We start from the raw sequence: 14,494 nt of genomic DNA, 5'->3' as shown, positions 1-14,494 counted from the left end.
TGGGTCTCAAATCTTCAGTTAGTTGGCCATGTATCATTATGGAAAAATCTTATTTGAAACAGACAAAAATAGAGTTTTTCTTTGTTTTTTTTAGTTATCATATTAATTTCTTCATTACATACAGAAATTTTGGTTTTTTTGGAAGCTCAGTTGGTTCAGAAATAACTGAAGTTTGAAAGGAGGCTATTAAAACACCCATAAAGGGAAAAGCGTGTGCTAATTTTCATCAAACACTCAGTTAATAACATGAGATGGTCTATATCTGCTACCAGAGAACCATATTGCATTCCAGAATTTGTTCTAGAACTTAACACCTAGAAAGAAGTATATATACAAATGCACATCTTGGATGCGGAAAAAATTGAGTAAAGATATTTTCCATCATATCAATAAATGCAGTCAGTTGTCTTGGGAAAATCAGAAGCCTTAGAATATATTATTGTTTTATAAATTTGCCAAAATCCCATGTGCAAAATATGGGAAATTCAGGAAAATTGAAAAGGTCCATTTAAATGATTTTAAAATTAAAAAAGGTACAATAGGTCAACATTCATAAAAATTAAATGATTTGGAAACTCTGGAAACTCAGCCAAAAATCCACAAATCAAAAGATATTATCCAAATTTTACTTCTAAGAGAGGATCCTAAACAATATATATTTGGGGGTATTGTTTTTCTATCACCCTCATAGCCCACCATGTATTAAAATCATTTCTATGTACATGAAATCATTAACCTTTTAGACTTTCAACGCAAAAGAAGAAAAGACAAACAAACAGCATAACAGAGACTAGAGAGGACAGACACACTGAAACTTTCTTCATGGAGGGGAGATGTGCCTCATCAATCAGATTTTTTATCTTAGCTACTTGGCTGAATACCAGGTAGAAAAGAAAAGATAACACGAAGGGGAGGCAAAGGCACCATTGCAGGGTCATAGTAGTTTTCTAAATTAGGCACCTAGTACTTCCTTGATACAAGTTGAGGCCCCATGCTATGCTTCAAACTCCCCAAAAAATAAGATAAAAACTAGTTTTCTTCCAATTTAAATAGGTAAAATAGAAATAAAGAAAAGTATGATTAAGATATTAAAACTAGTTTTCTTCCAAGCTAAAGATAACATGAATGGGAGGAAAAGGAACCATGCAGAATGAAAGTAGTCTTCTAAATTAGGTACCTAGTCCCTTTCTTGATACAAGTAGGGGCCCCATGCTATGCTTTAAACTCCTCAAAAAAGAAGATGAAAACTAGTTTTCTTCCAATTTAAATAGGCAAAATAGAAGTAAAGAAAAGCACTACTAAGATGTTATCAAAACAATTCAAATAAGCCCATCAAATGATGGAACACAAAACACATGTATCATTGCTTTAATCTCTTATTGAGTTGGATTACTGAATACTCACTTCCACTCAGGTCCACAGCATCCTCTAAATGAAACCCAATGGATTGCTCAAGTGTCCCAAAGTCAGAAACTCGATAAGAATGGATGGAGTTCCCCTCTGTACAACTGAAATCCGTACTTCACGAGATGACAAGTCATATAAATTTCAGTTATACAAAAATAAGAAAAAGGCACCAAATCTTCATACTACTCATCTAAGAGAGAGAAAGCAGTACTAAGGACTAACAACAGAAATACCCTTGGTTGGAACAAGGAGTAAGTTAACCTATATAATATAGAATAGTGTTAGCCAACCTATATAATATAGAATAGTGATAAGCCAAATGAGAAAACAATGGAAAACTCCATTTTCACACACAAAGAATTCCATCTCTATTTCCACACAAAGAATGTAGTAGACACAGGGGAAAGTTCATACATTCTATTTACTTTATGCTTTATGGAAAGAATTTTATGGAAAATTTTCAGAAAGATCACTGAACCTCAAATTAAACAAAATACATAGCAGATGAGGAAGGTTTCTTGAAAAAAATTTATGAAGTCTTATTCAAATATTTGACATAGAATATCCATAATTACTTTCAGTGACAGTTTTTCACTATAAAATGTCCAGAAAGAAAAGAGCAATCCAATCTCAAAAAATATGGAAACATGAAGAGAGAAAATTAATGAGAAACTTCTTAAAAAATAAAATAAGATCAAGAAACATATTTTTTTTTTTTTTTTTTGATAAATGAGCATTCATATATTAGAAGAGGCTAAAAAGCCACATGTATACAGGGAGTATACTGCCCAGCCCCCAACAAGGCCGGAAAAACAAGAAAAAAGGTGGAAAAACCTCACCCACCCTCAAGTGGTCCCAAGCCACTCCAAAAAGCCTAACAGAGTGTAAGTTTCCTCACCAATGTACACCCTAGCCCAACTCCACAAATTACATACAAAAGAATTTTTAAATTTCTGAATATCTAAGGACCCTCCCCTGAATACTATCCTATTCCTTTCTTTCCAAACCGTCCAAAATATGCACAACGGGATGGAATTCCATATCTTTTTTCTTTTTTTTCCCACAAAAGAACCCCCCCAACTACGTAACACCTCTATAACTGACTCTGGGAATACCCATTGAACTCCAAAAATGGCAAGGGAGATCTCCCAAATATTTTTAACCACTATACAATGTAAGAGAATATGATTTGCATTTTCCTCTTCGCATCCGCATAAATAGCACCGATTAGGGAGCTGCCATCCCCTTCTTTGAAGCTTGTCCAAGGTGAGGATCTTCCCCCATGATGCCTCCCAAGCAAAAAAAGACACCTTTGTTGGAACTTTGTCCAACCAAATGCGTCTATTTGGAAAAGCACCGGCTGAGGGGCCACTCAAACTTTTGTAGGCCCCTTTGGCCCCAAACACACCGTTGCCTTCCCGCTTCCAACTCACAGAGTCCTCTTCAGGAGCTATCCTGAAGTCCTTCAGAAGATCCAGCAAGCCACCTATCTGCTCCATCTCCCAATCATTGAGATCTCTAGCCAATCTGAGATTCCAACCTCCTTGACCCATGCTAGTATCCCACACTTCACAAACTTTGGCATTCTTATGACCCGCCAAGGTAAATAACTGAGGATAGGTTTGAGAAAACGCCTCATTGCCACACCACTTATCCGTCCAGAACAAAACTCTAGTCCCTTTCCCCACCTTAAAAGCCATGCTCTCCCAACACCAATCCGCCTCCTTCATGATCTCCTTCCATAACCCCACCCCATAAGGCCCACTAACTTCCTTAGTCCTCCACCCACATCCCTCTTGACCATATTTCATCTCTATCACCATTTTCCAAAGATTATCCTTTTCATAGGCATATCTCCAAACCCATTTGCCCAATAGTGCTTTGTTCCATACATCTATCTTTCGGATGCCTAAACCCCCCTCCTCCTTAGGGCTACACACCACCTTCCAATTAATCAAGTGAGCTTTCCCCTCTAATCTTCCTCCCCCCCACAAAAAATCTCTTTGGATTTTTTCAATCCTTCTTGCCACAGCCTTTGGAATGCGAATAAGGGAAAGGAGGTAGATGGGTATGTTGGCCAAAGTGCTCTTAATGAGAGTAATTCTTCCCCCCTTCGAGATATATTGCCTTTTCCACTGGGCTAGTCTTCTTCTCATTCTCTCCTCCACCCCATCCCAGGAAAAAGAATTTTTGTGACGGGCTCCAAGGGGCAGCCCTAGGTACACAGTGGGTAAAGCCCCCAAACTGCACCCTAGCTCAGCCGCCAGCTCCTCCGCCTCATCCACTTCCCCCACCAGAAATACAGCACTCTTAGCCAGGTTAATTCTAAGGCCGGAGGCAGCCTCAAACCAAGCCAAAATCCAACTCAGATTGGTCAATTGTTCTCTCTCAGCTTTGCAGAAAATGAGAGTGTCGTCAGCAAAGAGGAGGTGACTAACAGACAGCTCTTCCCCCCTCTCCCCCGCATCCTACAGCCTGAAATAAAACCCCCCTCACCAGCCCGTCTAATAATGTTACTAAGCACTTCCATACCCAAGACGAAAAGGTATGGAGAGAGGGGGTCTCCTTGCCTCAGCCCCTTTGAATTTGAAAAGAATCCAGCTGGAACCCCGTTGATTAAAATAGAGAATTTGGCCGTAGAGATACACCACCACATCCATTCCATCCAACGAGCCCCAAACCCCATCTTCCGAAGAACCTTCATAAGAAAATTCCAATTGATGCTATCATAGGCTTTTTCGATGTCCAACTTGCATAACAATCCTTTCTCTTTTCTTTTATACCAATAATCAATCACCTCATTAGCTACTAGAGAAGCATCCAAAATCTGTCTCCCTCTCACAAAAGCATTTTGGTCGACTGAAACCACCTTATCCAGCACTTTTTTTAGCCTATTAGCTAGGACTTTGGCTAAAAGTTTATACAAACCCCCAAGCAAGCTGATTGGCCTAAAATCCCCCAGATCTTCAGCTCCACCTTTCTTAGGAATAAGGACCAAAAAGGTGGTATTGAGAGACTTGGCGAACGACCCATGCTCAAAGAATTCCTTAAACATATCCACCACCTCCTCCTTCACAAAATCCCAGCAATCTTGCCAGAAGGCCACTGTATAGCCATCCGGGCCTGGGGCTTTGTCTCCCCTCATCTCCATCAGAGCAAATTTGATTTCCTCCCCAGAGAAAGGCACCTCCAAGTCATCAGCTTCCCGGGAATTCAGTTGATTAAACTGCAGCCCCTCAATATCCGCTCTCCATCCCGGCTCTTCTGAGAGTAATTTCTGGAATGCATTCACTATCCCATCCCTCACCTCTTGGTCCTCAGACAGCAGCTCCCCATTGATTACAATCCTGTCCAACGAATTATTCCTCCGGTGGGCATTGGCCATACGGTGAAAATAACCGGTATTCCTATCCCCCTCCTTGAGCCAAAGCTCCCTAGACTTCTGCCTCCAATGAACTTATTCCATTAACACCCATTTATAGAAGTCATCCTTGGCTTCTTTTTTCTGCTCAGTTTCAGCTATGGTCAGGCTTCTCTCACTTTCCACTCCATCCCAGTATTCCAGCTGCTGGAGGGCAGAGTTTTTATTTACTTCCAGCCTTCCAAACACCTCCCTATTCCAAATTTTAATATTATGCTTCAAAACCTTCATCTTATATGCCAATCTGAAGCTAGCCCTTCCTCTCACCTCAATCCCTTGCCACCACCCCCGGAGAAGACCCTTAAAGTCGTCCACTTTCAGCCACATATTCTCGAATCTGAACGGAGTAGGGCCCCTCCTTATCCCCCCACCCATCAGCAATATAGGAAAATGATCGGATATGGGTCTTTGCAATCTGCATTGGGTTACCCCACTGAACATGTCTAGCCACTGCTGAGTCACCAAGAACCTGTCTAGCCTCGCCCAGGATTGGTTATTCCTTCCCCCACTCCAAGTGGCATTACCCCCTTGCATAGGCAGATCAGTGAGTTCTAAATCCTCTACAGTTTGGGCAAAACTTCTCATAGCCCCAGATAACCTTCCCTGACTACTCCTTTCTTGATGGGACAAGATGACATTGAAGTCCCCCCCTAAGCACCATGGATCTTCCCACAAGCCTCTAATCGCCCCTAGTTCTTCCCACAAACACACTCTATCTTCTCTGGAGAAAGGTCCATACACCCCAGTAAAAATCCAAGTCATCCCGTTTTCCACATTCCTAATCCTACAGGAAACAGAAAATTTTCCCACCTCCGTCTCCATCACCTCCAGAGACCTTCTATCCCAACACACTAAAATCCCTCCCGCAGTGCCCAATGCGTCTAAAGCCACCCAATTAGACCACCTACCCGAACCCAAGCTTCTGACCAATCCCTCCGACAAAGCCTGAATTTTGGTCTCCTGGAGACAAAAAAGATCCACCCTCTGACTTCTAATCATTGCCTTAATAACCCTTCTTTTGGCGCTGTCATTGGCCCCCCGAACATTCCAACTTAAGATTCTTAGCTTCATTTAAATTCCATAATATGGCACCCCCTTATTTGTCCACCATCAGTTTGCTTCTTCCCCCCTTCATAGTTAATGGAGCACTCCAATCTTTTTAATTCTCTCTCAAATTTGGATTTCTCCAGACTGTTCTTACTGTGAACTCTTTCCCTTCTCTTACGAATTTTGATCAGGAATTCCATGATGTCCTTCTCTAAACCTTCTGTCGAAAAACCCAAGAACTTACTAAAACTGGCGAAATCACTTTTCTCCCAATTAAGCTCCCCCCCTGCTTTATTTACTCGAGGCACTATCTGATCAGAACCCAACTCCTTTCCATTATCATCATTTCTGGTTTTGTTGACCTCCACCAAATCCCAGCATTCAACAGTCTCTGACAAAGGGGATTCCAATCCCATAATCATTTGAAGCGGATAATCGTCCTCGCCCCTCTTCTTTTCAGACCCAGAAAGGTCGCAAAACTCCCCCACTGGAGTCCGACCAAAACAAAGAGAAGGGGAAGAAGGAGGCACCGGGACCAAGGAATCGGACTGTACATACCTCATCGCTTCCTCAATAAGGGCGTTATCAGTCTTCGATCGCCCTATGAGGAGGAGTTCTGCCTCTCTCTGCCTATGCAGCCCATCCTTCTCTCCAAATAGAAAGAATTCAGAGAATGGGCTTCCCGAGTTTACTTCACATCTCTGGGCTTCAACAGGCTGGTCGCTTGGCTCACTCACTGAGCTCTGACCATCGTCTGCTAGACCCACATCCGCCATGGGCTTCCGGGCCATGTTCCAAATTTCCTTTGGTCCAACAGCCTCCTCAGCGGAAGAGAATGAGCTACTGCCCTCAGCCCCACTAGGCTTCACCATAAGGCCCATCGCAGCTGGCCCATTTTGATTAAGCCCCGCTCCCTTGGGCCTTAGTTGCAGCTCACCAGGCCCACAAGCCCCCTCTATGGGTCGCCCTGACCCAACAGTCAGCTTTCGCGTCCCATCCGCAGTCTGTCGCTGCTCCTCGAGTTTCGAGCCCCCTTCAGCCTCCCTCACGCGCTTGCCCTCGCGTGACTGGACCTCACCCTCCACCTCTCCGTCTTTTACTAGTTGTCTTTCTTCCTCGCCGGACGGCACCACTCGCAGCGTCGGCCTCGTCTCCCACCACAGAGTGAGGGAATAGCATGTATTTTCGACCCAGATTTCCACCATGTTAGGATTTTTCCCCTCTTTTCTCCTTACCCGAATTCTAGCCCACTGTAGATCTTCCTTCCTCTCCGTCTTGGCGTCTATCTCTAACAGACCCCTGCATCCTTCTCCTATCTTGCACAGAATGTCCCGATTCCATAACGAAATGGGAAGACCCACTATCCTTACCCAGGCCTCTCTTTCTTTCTCCTCCTCCATCAGGCATCCCGTCCTTTGGCTCCATTTTTCCAAACGCAAGACGAGGCCATTGACCACTATTTCCCCATCGACTAGGGCTTTCTCGGCTTCATTTATCAACTCAAACTCCAAAAGTGCCTTGCCGTCTTCCAATTTGGCCAATCCTAAATTGCCCTTAAGCCCCCACCATTTCGACATTTGGGTCCCCCATTTTCTTAAATCTTCCCCCCCACCTTGTGTTAGATTCCAGCAACCTACAAGGCAGTGGTCCAACTTCTCCAAATTCACATTTACTTCTCTGTTATCCACTTTCACCCTCACCACCCCTTCTCCGGTGCTGCATTTCTGCTTGACCACCTCCGCGAAGGATTTTCCCAACAAGGGTATCCAAGGTTTGTCCCTGTTCTCCTGTCTCATTTGCCCGTCTGGACTGGATTCTATCTCTCGCAGCGCCTCCACCAAAAGGATCCAGCCCCCTTTTGCTCCTCTGCCTCTGGGAACGAAGATTCTAAATCTCTTCTTTTCCCGATCTGCGACCCCCAGGCGAAGGAAGCAACCCCCTTTGTTTTCCCCTCGCACTAAGGAGAAAAATCTCCCATTCTCTTGCCATCGTTTCTCCCAGTGACCTGTCCTCGTGTCCTTTGAGCAATAAACCAGACCTTCAATGAGCGGCCCTAAACTTGCCGGCCCCAACTTGATCCAGGAAGAAACCCCTCCTTTTCTCTCCACTATAAAGATTTGCGTCCTCCCCTTTTTCTTCTCTGTCTCAACCTCGAAAGTTTTGGACTCAATCCCAAAACTCCTTTTCCAACCCCCTGACTTAGAATTTCCCTCTGAGACCCCTCTCGCACCTTGGGGCCAGTACTCTTCACCGTCTCTCCCACTCACTCTCTCTCTAGTTCTTTCTCTCTCCTCCATTTTCCAAAAATAAAATAATAAGATCAAGAAACATATTTGAAACTAAAATAGAAATTATAGCTGAAAGAATGAAGAAATGCGCAAAAAAATTTTGCGAAGTCTTCCAAACATTTCCTGAATCCTTTCCCCAAGCTTTAATGGCATTTTTGCAAAATTGCTCCCATGAAAATTCCAAAAAGTTTTGTCCTACTTAAGAAATGGAACAGAATTTTCCGTCCTTTATCAGGTTTCCAATAACTACAGTTTGGGCTACCAAAATTTCCAATTTCAGTACCAAAACAAGCCAAATAGACACAATGAATTGAAAGATGGCCTAATTATTATTATTATTATTATTATTGACGAAAAACAACAGAATAGTATATTAAGGTAAAAAAAGGACCTAATTAGGAGGTTGTGGCAACATGCGGGATTCAGATGAATCCTATTTCTGGGGGATTACCATCTTATATCTTTTCTCTTCTTCTTTTACTTGGGTAAGAAAGCAAACGATTTTATTAAAAAGAATCAGAAACAATGGGTGCATCCAACACAAAGTATACAAGAAGAACCCGAAAAAGGGAAAATTAATAAGCCCACTCCCTTTCTTTTCAGGAACAACCAAAACTATCAAGGAAATTAAAAAATTACCTCCTCCCTTCAGTTGGAGCCTCAATCATCCACATGAATAATGATCTCAAGATTCATTAGTTTCAACCCAGTAATTTCAATGTCAAATGTTCTTCTATTCACACGGCCAAACAAAGTGGCGTTGTCCTAGTGAACTTCCCATGCCAACTCACTAGCACCCCCATGTATCAAAAAGGGCACTCACAACTCCAAAAGGTGCAAATTCAAGGACTAAAGGCATTGGTCACCAGGAAATTTACTACGTGGTGATTAGAAGTCTACCGGCCCCTTTTGCATGTTAACACCAATTTGGGAGAACTCTCCTACTGCTCATAAGCTGATCAATAGACAGAATCTTCTCTCCTGCTGACATCTAAATGAAAAAAAGCCACTTTTGAAGTAGCCACAGTTAATCCAAACTCCTTTTCCTGAAAGTTTTCCCTCTTCATTGTCCATCAACATCATGAAAAAGTTATTTAACCATGTATCTTCCATATCTTGTCTGTTTACACCAAACCACATACATTCTCTCTCTCTTTACCTCTGCCTCATTTACATTATGCAAACAGGAGTTCACTTTTAGTTCCCAATCATGGAAACTCCTTGTGAATCTCAGGTTCCAATTGCCAACTCTTCCAACGACCTAAGGTACTCACCACCATAGCCTCTTTATTTTTCACATTCATGAACAAATTTGAGAACCTGGCCTTGAAAAGAACCTGTTCACACTAGATATCATACCAAAACTACCCCCTCAGTACATCTTCCAATCTTCCCACCCTCTCCCAATTTCCTTCCACAATCACAATTGATCTCCATTTCCACCAATCTCCAATATTCTTCTTTCTCCTCATTTCTACGTGCCACCCCATCTGCCAAAGGGCCCTTTTCTCCCCCTATCCCATTATTCTATTCTTTCTAACACCCTGCTTTTCTCATGATCACACTCCTGTACCATTCATTTTTCTATATCTTCACAAAGTCCCCTAAAATCATCTGATTTGAGCACATGTATTCAAACCTAAAAGGACCTTTCCCTTTCTTCAACCACGCAAGATGGGTGTGTGATCCAACATTGATCCAGGGAGAATGCAGCCAATTATAACAAAATCTTAAAAATGAGAAAAACCTGGATGTCAAGGGCATCTCTTGACTAATTGTGCAAGTAAAAGCTCCTTCCAGCTGTAAACCATTAGCCTATAACATTTTATAAAGTCTGTAAATCTGGGTATAGATTAAATGATTTCAGTCACAATTGGGATTCTCTTTTGATAAGCAAACAACACAACAGTGCCTAACCCCACTCTTCTCATATTTTCCTCACAACACACTAAAGGTTCACCTGGTAACCCCTTCTGACTTCTAGCTCCTCCTAAAACTTCCTTCTCTCTTGCATCCACCAGCCCATGTAGCTCAGAAAAGATCCAAATATAACCACCCTCAACATTTCTGAACCAACATGAAACCAAACATAGACCCACCATGGCTTCCAATTTCTCCATGTTTGCTCCTACACTGCCAAACAAGCCATCTCACCCTAAAGTTCTCATCACTTCCACTTACAAATTGCACACCAGACCTAATGTAACGCCCTTCGTGACACCATAACTAAATCTTGCTCCAAACATAACATATTTCCACAAAAAATGATATCTTTTTGGCTTTAACATATTCACTTCAGTTAAAATTTTGAATTTTGAGTACATATATGTTTTATGTGCACAAATATTCTCTCAAAAAACCATTGGTCTAGCAAGTTGAAGTGTTGAACTGTGATAATCATTAGCTGTTACAAACATGATACTATCATACAATGCAATAAATAATTAATATAACCAAATCTTTCCACCACACATGACATATTTCCATCAAAACTGATACCTTTTTGCTTAAACACATTCACTTCAGTCAAAAATTTGAATCTTGGGTCCATATATGTTTCACATGAACATTGTACTCCAAAAAAAATTTAATCTTGTACCCTCTAGTAGACAATAGTCATTCTAGCAAGTTGAACTGTGATAATAATTAGTTGTAGATGCATTCCATTATCAAATCACATAATAATGATTAATATAACTGAACTTCAGGCCAAGGTTGAGTACCCAGCCAATCTCAACTTTATTTCCAAAGTCCGAGACTAAACTCGGTTCTGCCCAACTAGGCATGGCACATGCTACATCCAGCACAATTTCAGGGCAAAGGACCAAATACTGACTCAACAAACCATATTAGCAGCCCTAGTTTTAAATTAATCAGTTGAACAAAATTTATAATTTTTTCTATTTATATTATTTTGCAACCAAAGTATAGATCTCTATTCTAAAAATATGATCAAGCTAGTCTAATAAATCACCTGTGGTGCCCAAATACATAGATACATAAATAATTTATCACTTTCTAAAAATACTAATCACTCAAATAATTAAATGACTTCACCTTACTACAAACACAAAAAGATCAAAAGACAGTTTTAAACTCCTGGTCCAAACAATGAATTCTAAGGTCAACACTTAACAATGTGCTTCACCCCAAACCATCACAATCCAAAATTTTCTAGGCTGCCAAAAATACATCTATCAAACTTCTGATTCTGTTTTTAATCAAATTCAAATATTGGAAATACTAATGGAATAACCCTTGGGAGAAGCTTGGAAAAGACAAGTGAAACCTATGATTGGGTGTAATGGACAACAAATTTAGTTCCTGCTAATGGAAATTATTGAGGATCTTCATTTCTATGTTTCCCGAAGATTCTAACACTGTCTCATGTTATATATGCTTGACAAAGTAATAGCACCGCTCTGAGCTATAACCAACTTATTATAACCCCCAGGTAGTCATGTTACTAACCAACCATGAATCAACATTACATTTCACCAGCCATTCAAAACTGACTCAATGATGGAACTACTCGAGCAGGATCTTACCAATTATTTTCTAATACACTGAAATATGAATAAAACTTATAATTTGACAGTCAACCACGAAGAAATCATTCAGATGTAAGCTAGACTGTGGAGTAAGAATTCATTATGTACTTCCATTCAGTGGCAACTATTTCACCAATGAGCTACACAGATGTGGAGAAAGGTTGTTCTATGAAAGAAGAAAAAGGTAAAAAATAAGAAAAATATGCAGCAGAGAATCGTTCATACAAAAATAATGCTATAACACAATTAACAGATTAAAGCTAAAGGCAGGCATTTACAGTGCATTCGAAACAGGTATTTGAGGATCGAAGCTCGGCATCCCGCTGACTGCTTCCTTTTCATCGTCTGCACCAGCCCTCACTGCTATACTCCCCATGAATCACCATCATCACCTCCTTGGTTCCTCAGAAAACCCTAAACCCAGAAGAAAAACCTAGGGAAAAAAAACAGAACAGTGAGCTTTACCTCAGATATATTACAAAAATAAATAAATAAATAAAGGGAAAAATGGCAAATGATAAAATACTCAACTCTAAAAATCCCTAATTTAAAATTGAAGACCTAATTCACTGGAAGCAGCATTTACTTCAACAGATTCTCTTCGCGAGAAAAAAAAAAGGGAATTCCGACAGCAACTGAACTAGACAAACACCTCATCATCTACACGACCACCACTAACCATACCCAGAAGCCTAAATCGATGAAGAACACTGAAAAGAAAAAATAAATAAATAAAAATAAAAACAAAAATAAAAATAAAAGCCCAAGAATAAGTAACAATAGAAGCTATAGAAGATCAAAATCTGGAAACTAACACCAACCCGACAATATCCTAGAAGCAAAAGCCAAAGTAAAACCACGGAAGAACCCTAATTGCAGAAGCTCCTGAAGATAATCACCGTTTAGCCCATAAAAGCACAAATTTTAACATCAACCTAACAATTTCCAGAAGGCCAAATCAACATAGACACAGAAAAAACTAACCACAGAAGCCCTTGAAGATCAAGTTCACAAATTTGGGTCAAAAGACCAGAAGCTTTACACCAAAAGCCCAAATCAACATGAGTAAGAAAGTGCCATAGAAAACCTAAACTACAGAAGCTCACAAGGATCAGACTCACCTATTTTGACAACAACCCAACAGTACCCAGAAGCCAAAATCAGATAAAACCACTAAAAAAAACTCGAATTTCAGTGTTTAGAACACCCAAATCGCCTACTCAGAATCTCGGACTCACTGTAAAATTTCCTCACAAAATGATTATTTACTCATCAAAAGCAAAGTTTCAACCCAACCCACCTGAGAGTATGATGATTTTGTTACTTTTGAGTGTTGAATTGTGAGTAAGAGAGAGAGTGACATGGATCACTACAATCTCTAGGTGTCCCTTCTTGAGAAACCTTCCACCTTGGTTTTGTTTTTTTACCTGTCAAAAACAAATAAAAAAATCTTCCACTTTCCAAGAACCTGTAATTTTTTATATTTTTGTATGCTGTCTAGTGGTTTGACAAATAAAGATTTCTTTTATCACTTTTATTTTTTCCTTTTTCTGGAACTGTGTCAGGGATACTGACACAGTAACAATTCATCCAATCTGGCCTTATTCGCACTCTGGTTTAAATTTTTTAGGTTAAACCTGTAAAATATTTCGGATTTTGCCCAAGTTCCATGCAAGTTCTGAAACTTCAGGACCGTTTTTCGAAGTGATTAATGTAAAATCACCTTTTACCTCCACCAGTTTTCCTAAGAATACTATTCCGGGAAAAAGTTAATTGACATGTTTAAGAGAAAATTAATTTATATGTTTGGATCTAAATTAATTCGTATGTTTACTCAATTCGTATCTATCGAGAGAGACAAAATTAATCGTATTATATTTATAATTTGATCTCATTATTTTATACTCGTTCACTGTATCTTAATCTTATTCTTATTATCTAGATATAAGAAATAATAAAATTGATTTGAAAATGATTGGACTCCGGATTACTTGGTTTATAATACTATCATAATCATTTTATAGAGTGTATAAAAAAATAAAGATTTTTAAAAATGTAAATAAGTCGTACAAGTGTTTCTATTTAAAGTATTTTAGTAAAGTGTATTTGTTTTGACATTGATTTTAAGAAATGTTTCTAGTTTTTATAATACTTAGTGTTAAAAATATTGAAAATATTTCCTAAAATCACTTATAAATGCACCCTAAGAGTCAATTTGGTGATGATTTTTAAAAAATGTTTTAGTCTAAAAAGCGTTTTTTGACAACAACAAAAAAATTAAGTGTTTGACAAATTTTAGAAAATACTTTTAAAAGTTTGAAAAATCACTTAAAAAATCACTTGTAGTGTTTTTTTTTTAGAAATACTTAGAACATGTTTGACAGTGATTCTAAAAAGCTTTTTTAATATTTCTAATATTTAAAAAATTTTATCATTCAAATGTTAGAAATATTAAAAATATTTTCTAAAATCACTCCCAAACATACTCTTATTAATAGATGATTCTCTCAAAAATATTTCGAAAACACTTTTACTAAAAACACTTCAAATAAAAACATTAAGAAGCGTTTTTAATATTTTTAATATTTGAAAATTTTTATCATTTAAATGTTAGAAATATTAAAAATATTTTCTAAAATCACTCTCAAACATACTCTTATTAATAAATGATTTTCTCAAACATACTTCGAAAACACTTTTACTAAAAACACTTCAAATAGAAACATTGTCAGAAGTACTTCTAAGTTTTTTCAGAAAATATTATAAGTGATTTTTCAAAA

At 39.2% G+C, this 14,494-nt stretch overlaps 1 protein-coding gene across 7 annotated transcripts in view; it reads right to left on the bottom strand.

Annotated features, from left to right (window-relative positions):
* Positions 1-13,153, bottom strand: part of LOC117928058 (transcription factor TGA2.2-like) — a 30,148-nt gene extending 16,995 nt beyond the window's left edge. The window contains exons 1-5 of one of the 7 annotated variants that reach the window (XM_034847825.1): positions 12,699-12,810; positions 12,536-12,599; positions 12,246-12,424; positions 11,993-12,147; positions 1,405-1,520 (exon numbers count right to left, since the gene is read on the bottom strand). In XM_034847825.1, coding sequence (XP_034703716.1) covers positions 1,405-1,520; positions 11,993-12,090 — 214 coding nt within the window. In that variant the 5' untranslated portion in view covers positions 12,091-12,147; positions 12,246-12,424; positions 12,536-12,599; positions 12,699-12,810. The other 6 variants (XM_034847828.1, XM_034847826.1, XM_034847831.1 and 3 more) reach the window with 6 other exon arrangements.
* Between the last annotated feature and the right edge of the window lie 1,341 nt (positions 13,154-14,494).

This window comes from Vitis riparia, chromosome 13 (assembly GCF_004353265.1).
Source record: "Vitis riparia cultivar Riparia Gloire de Montpellier isolate 1030 chromosome 13, EGFV_Vit.rip_1.0, whole genome shotgun sequence".
NCBI classification, from domain to species: domain Eukaryota; kingdom Viridiplantae; phylum Streptophyta; class Magnoliopsida; order Vitales; family Vitaceae; genus Vitis; species Vitis riparia.
The sequence above is the reverse complement of the archived record's forward strand: the minus strand, read 5'-3'. Positions and strand labels throughout refer to the sequence as shown.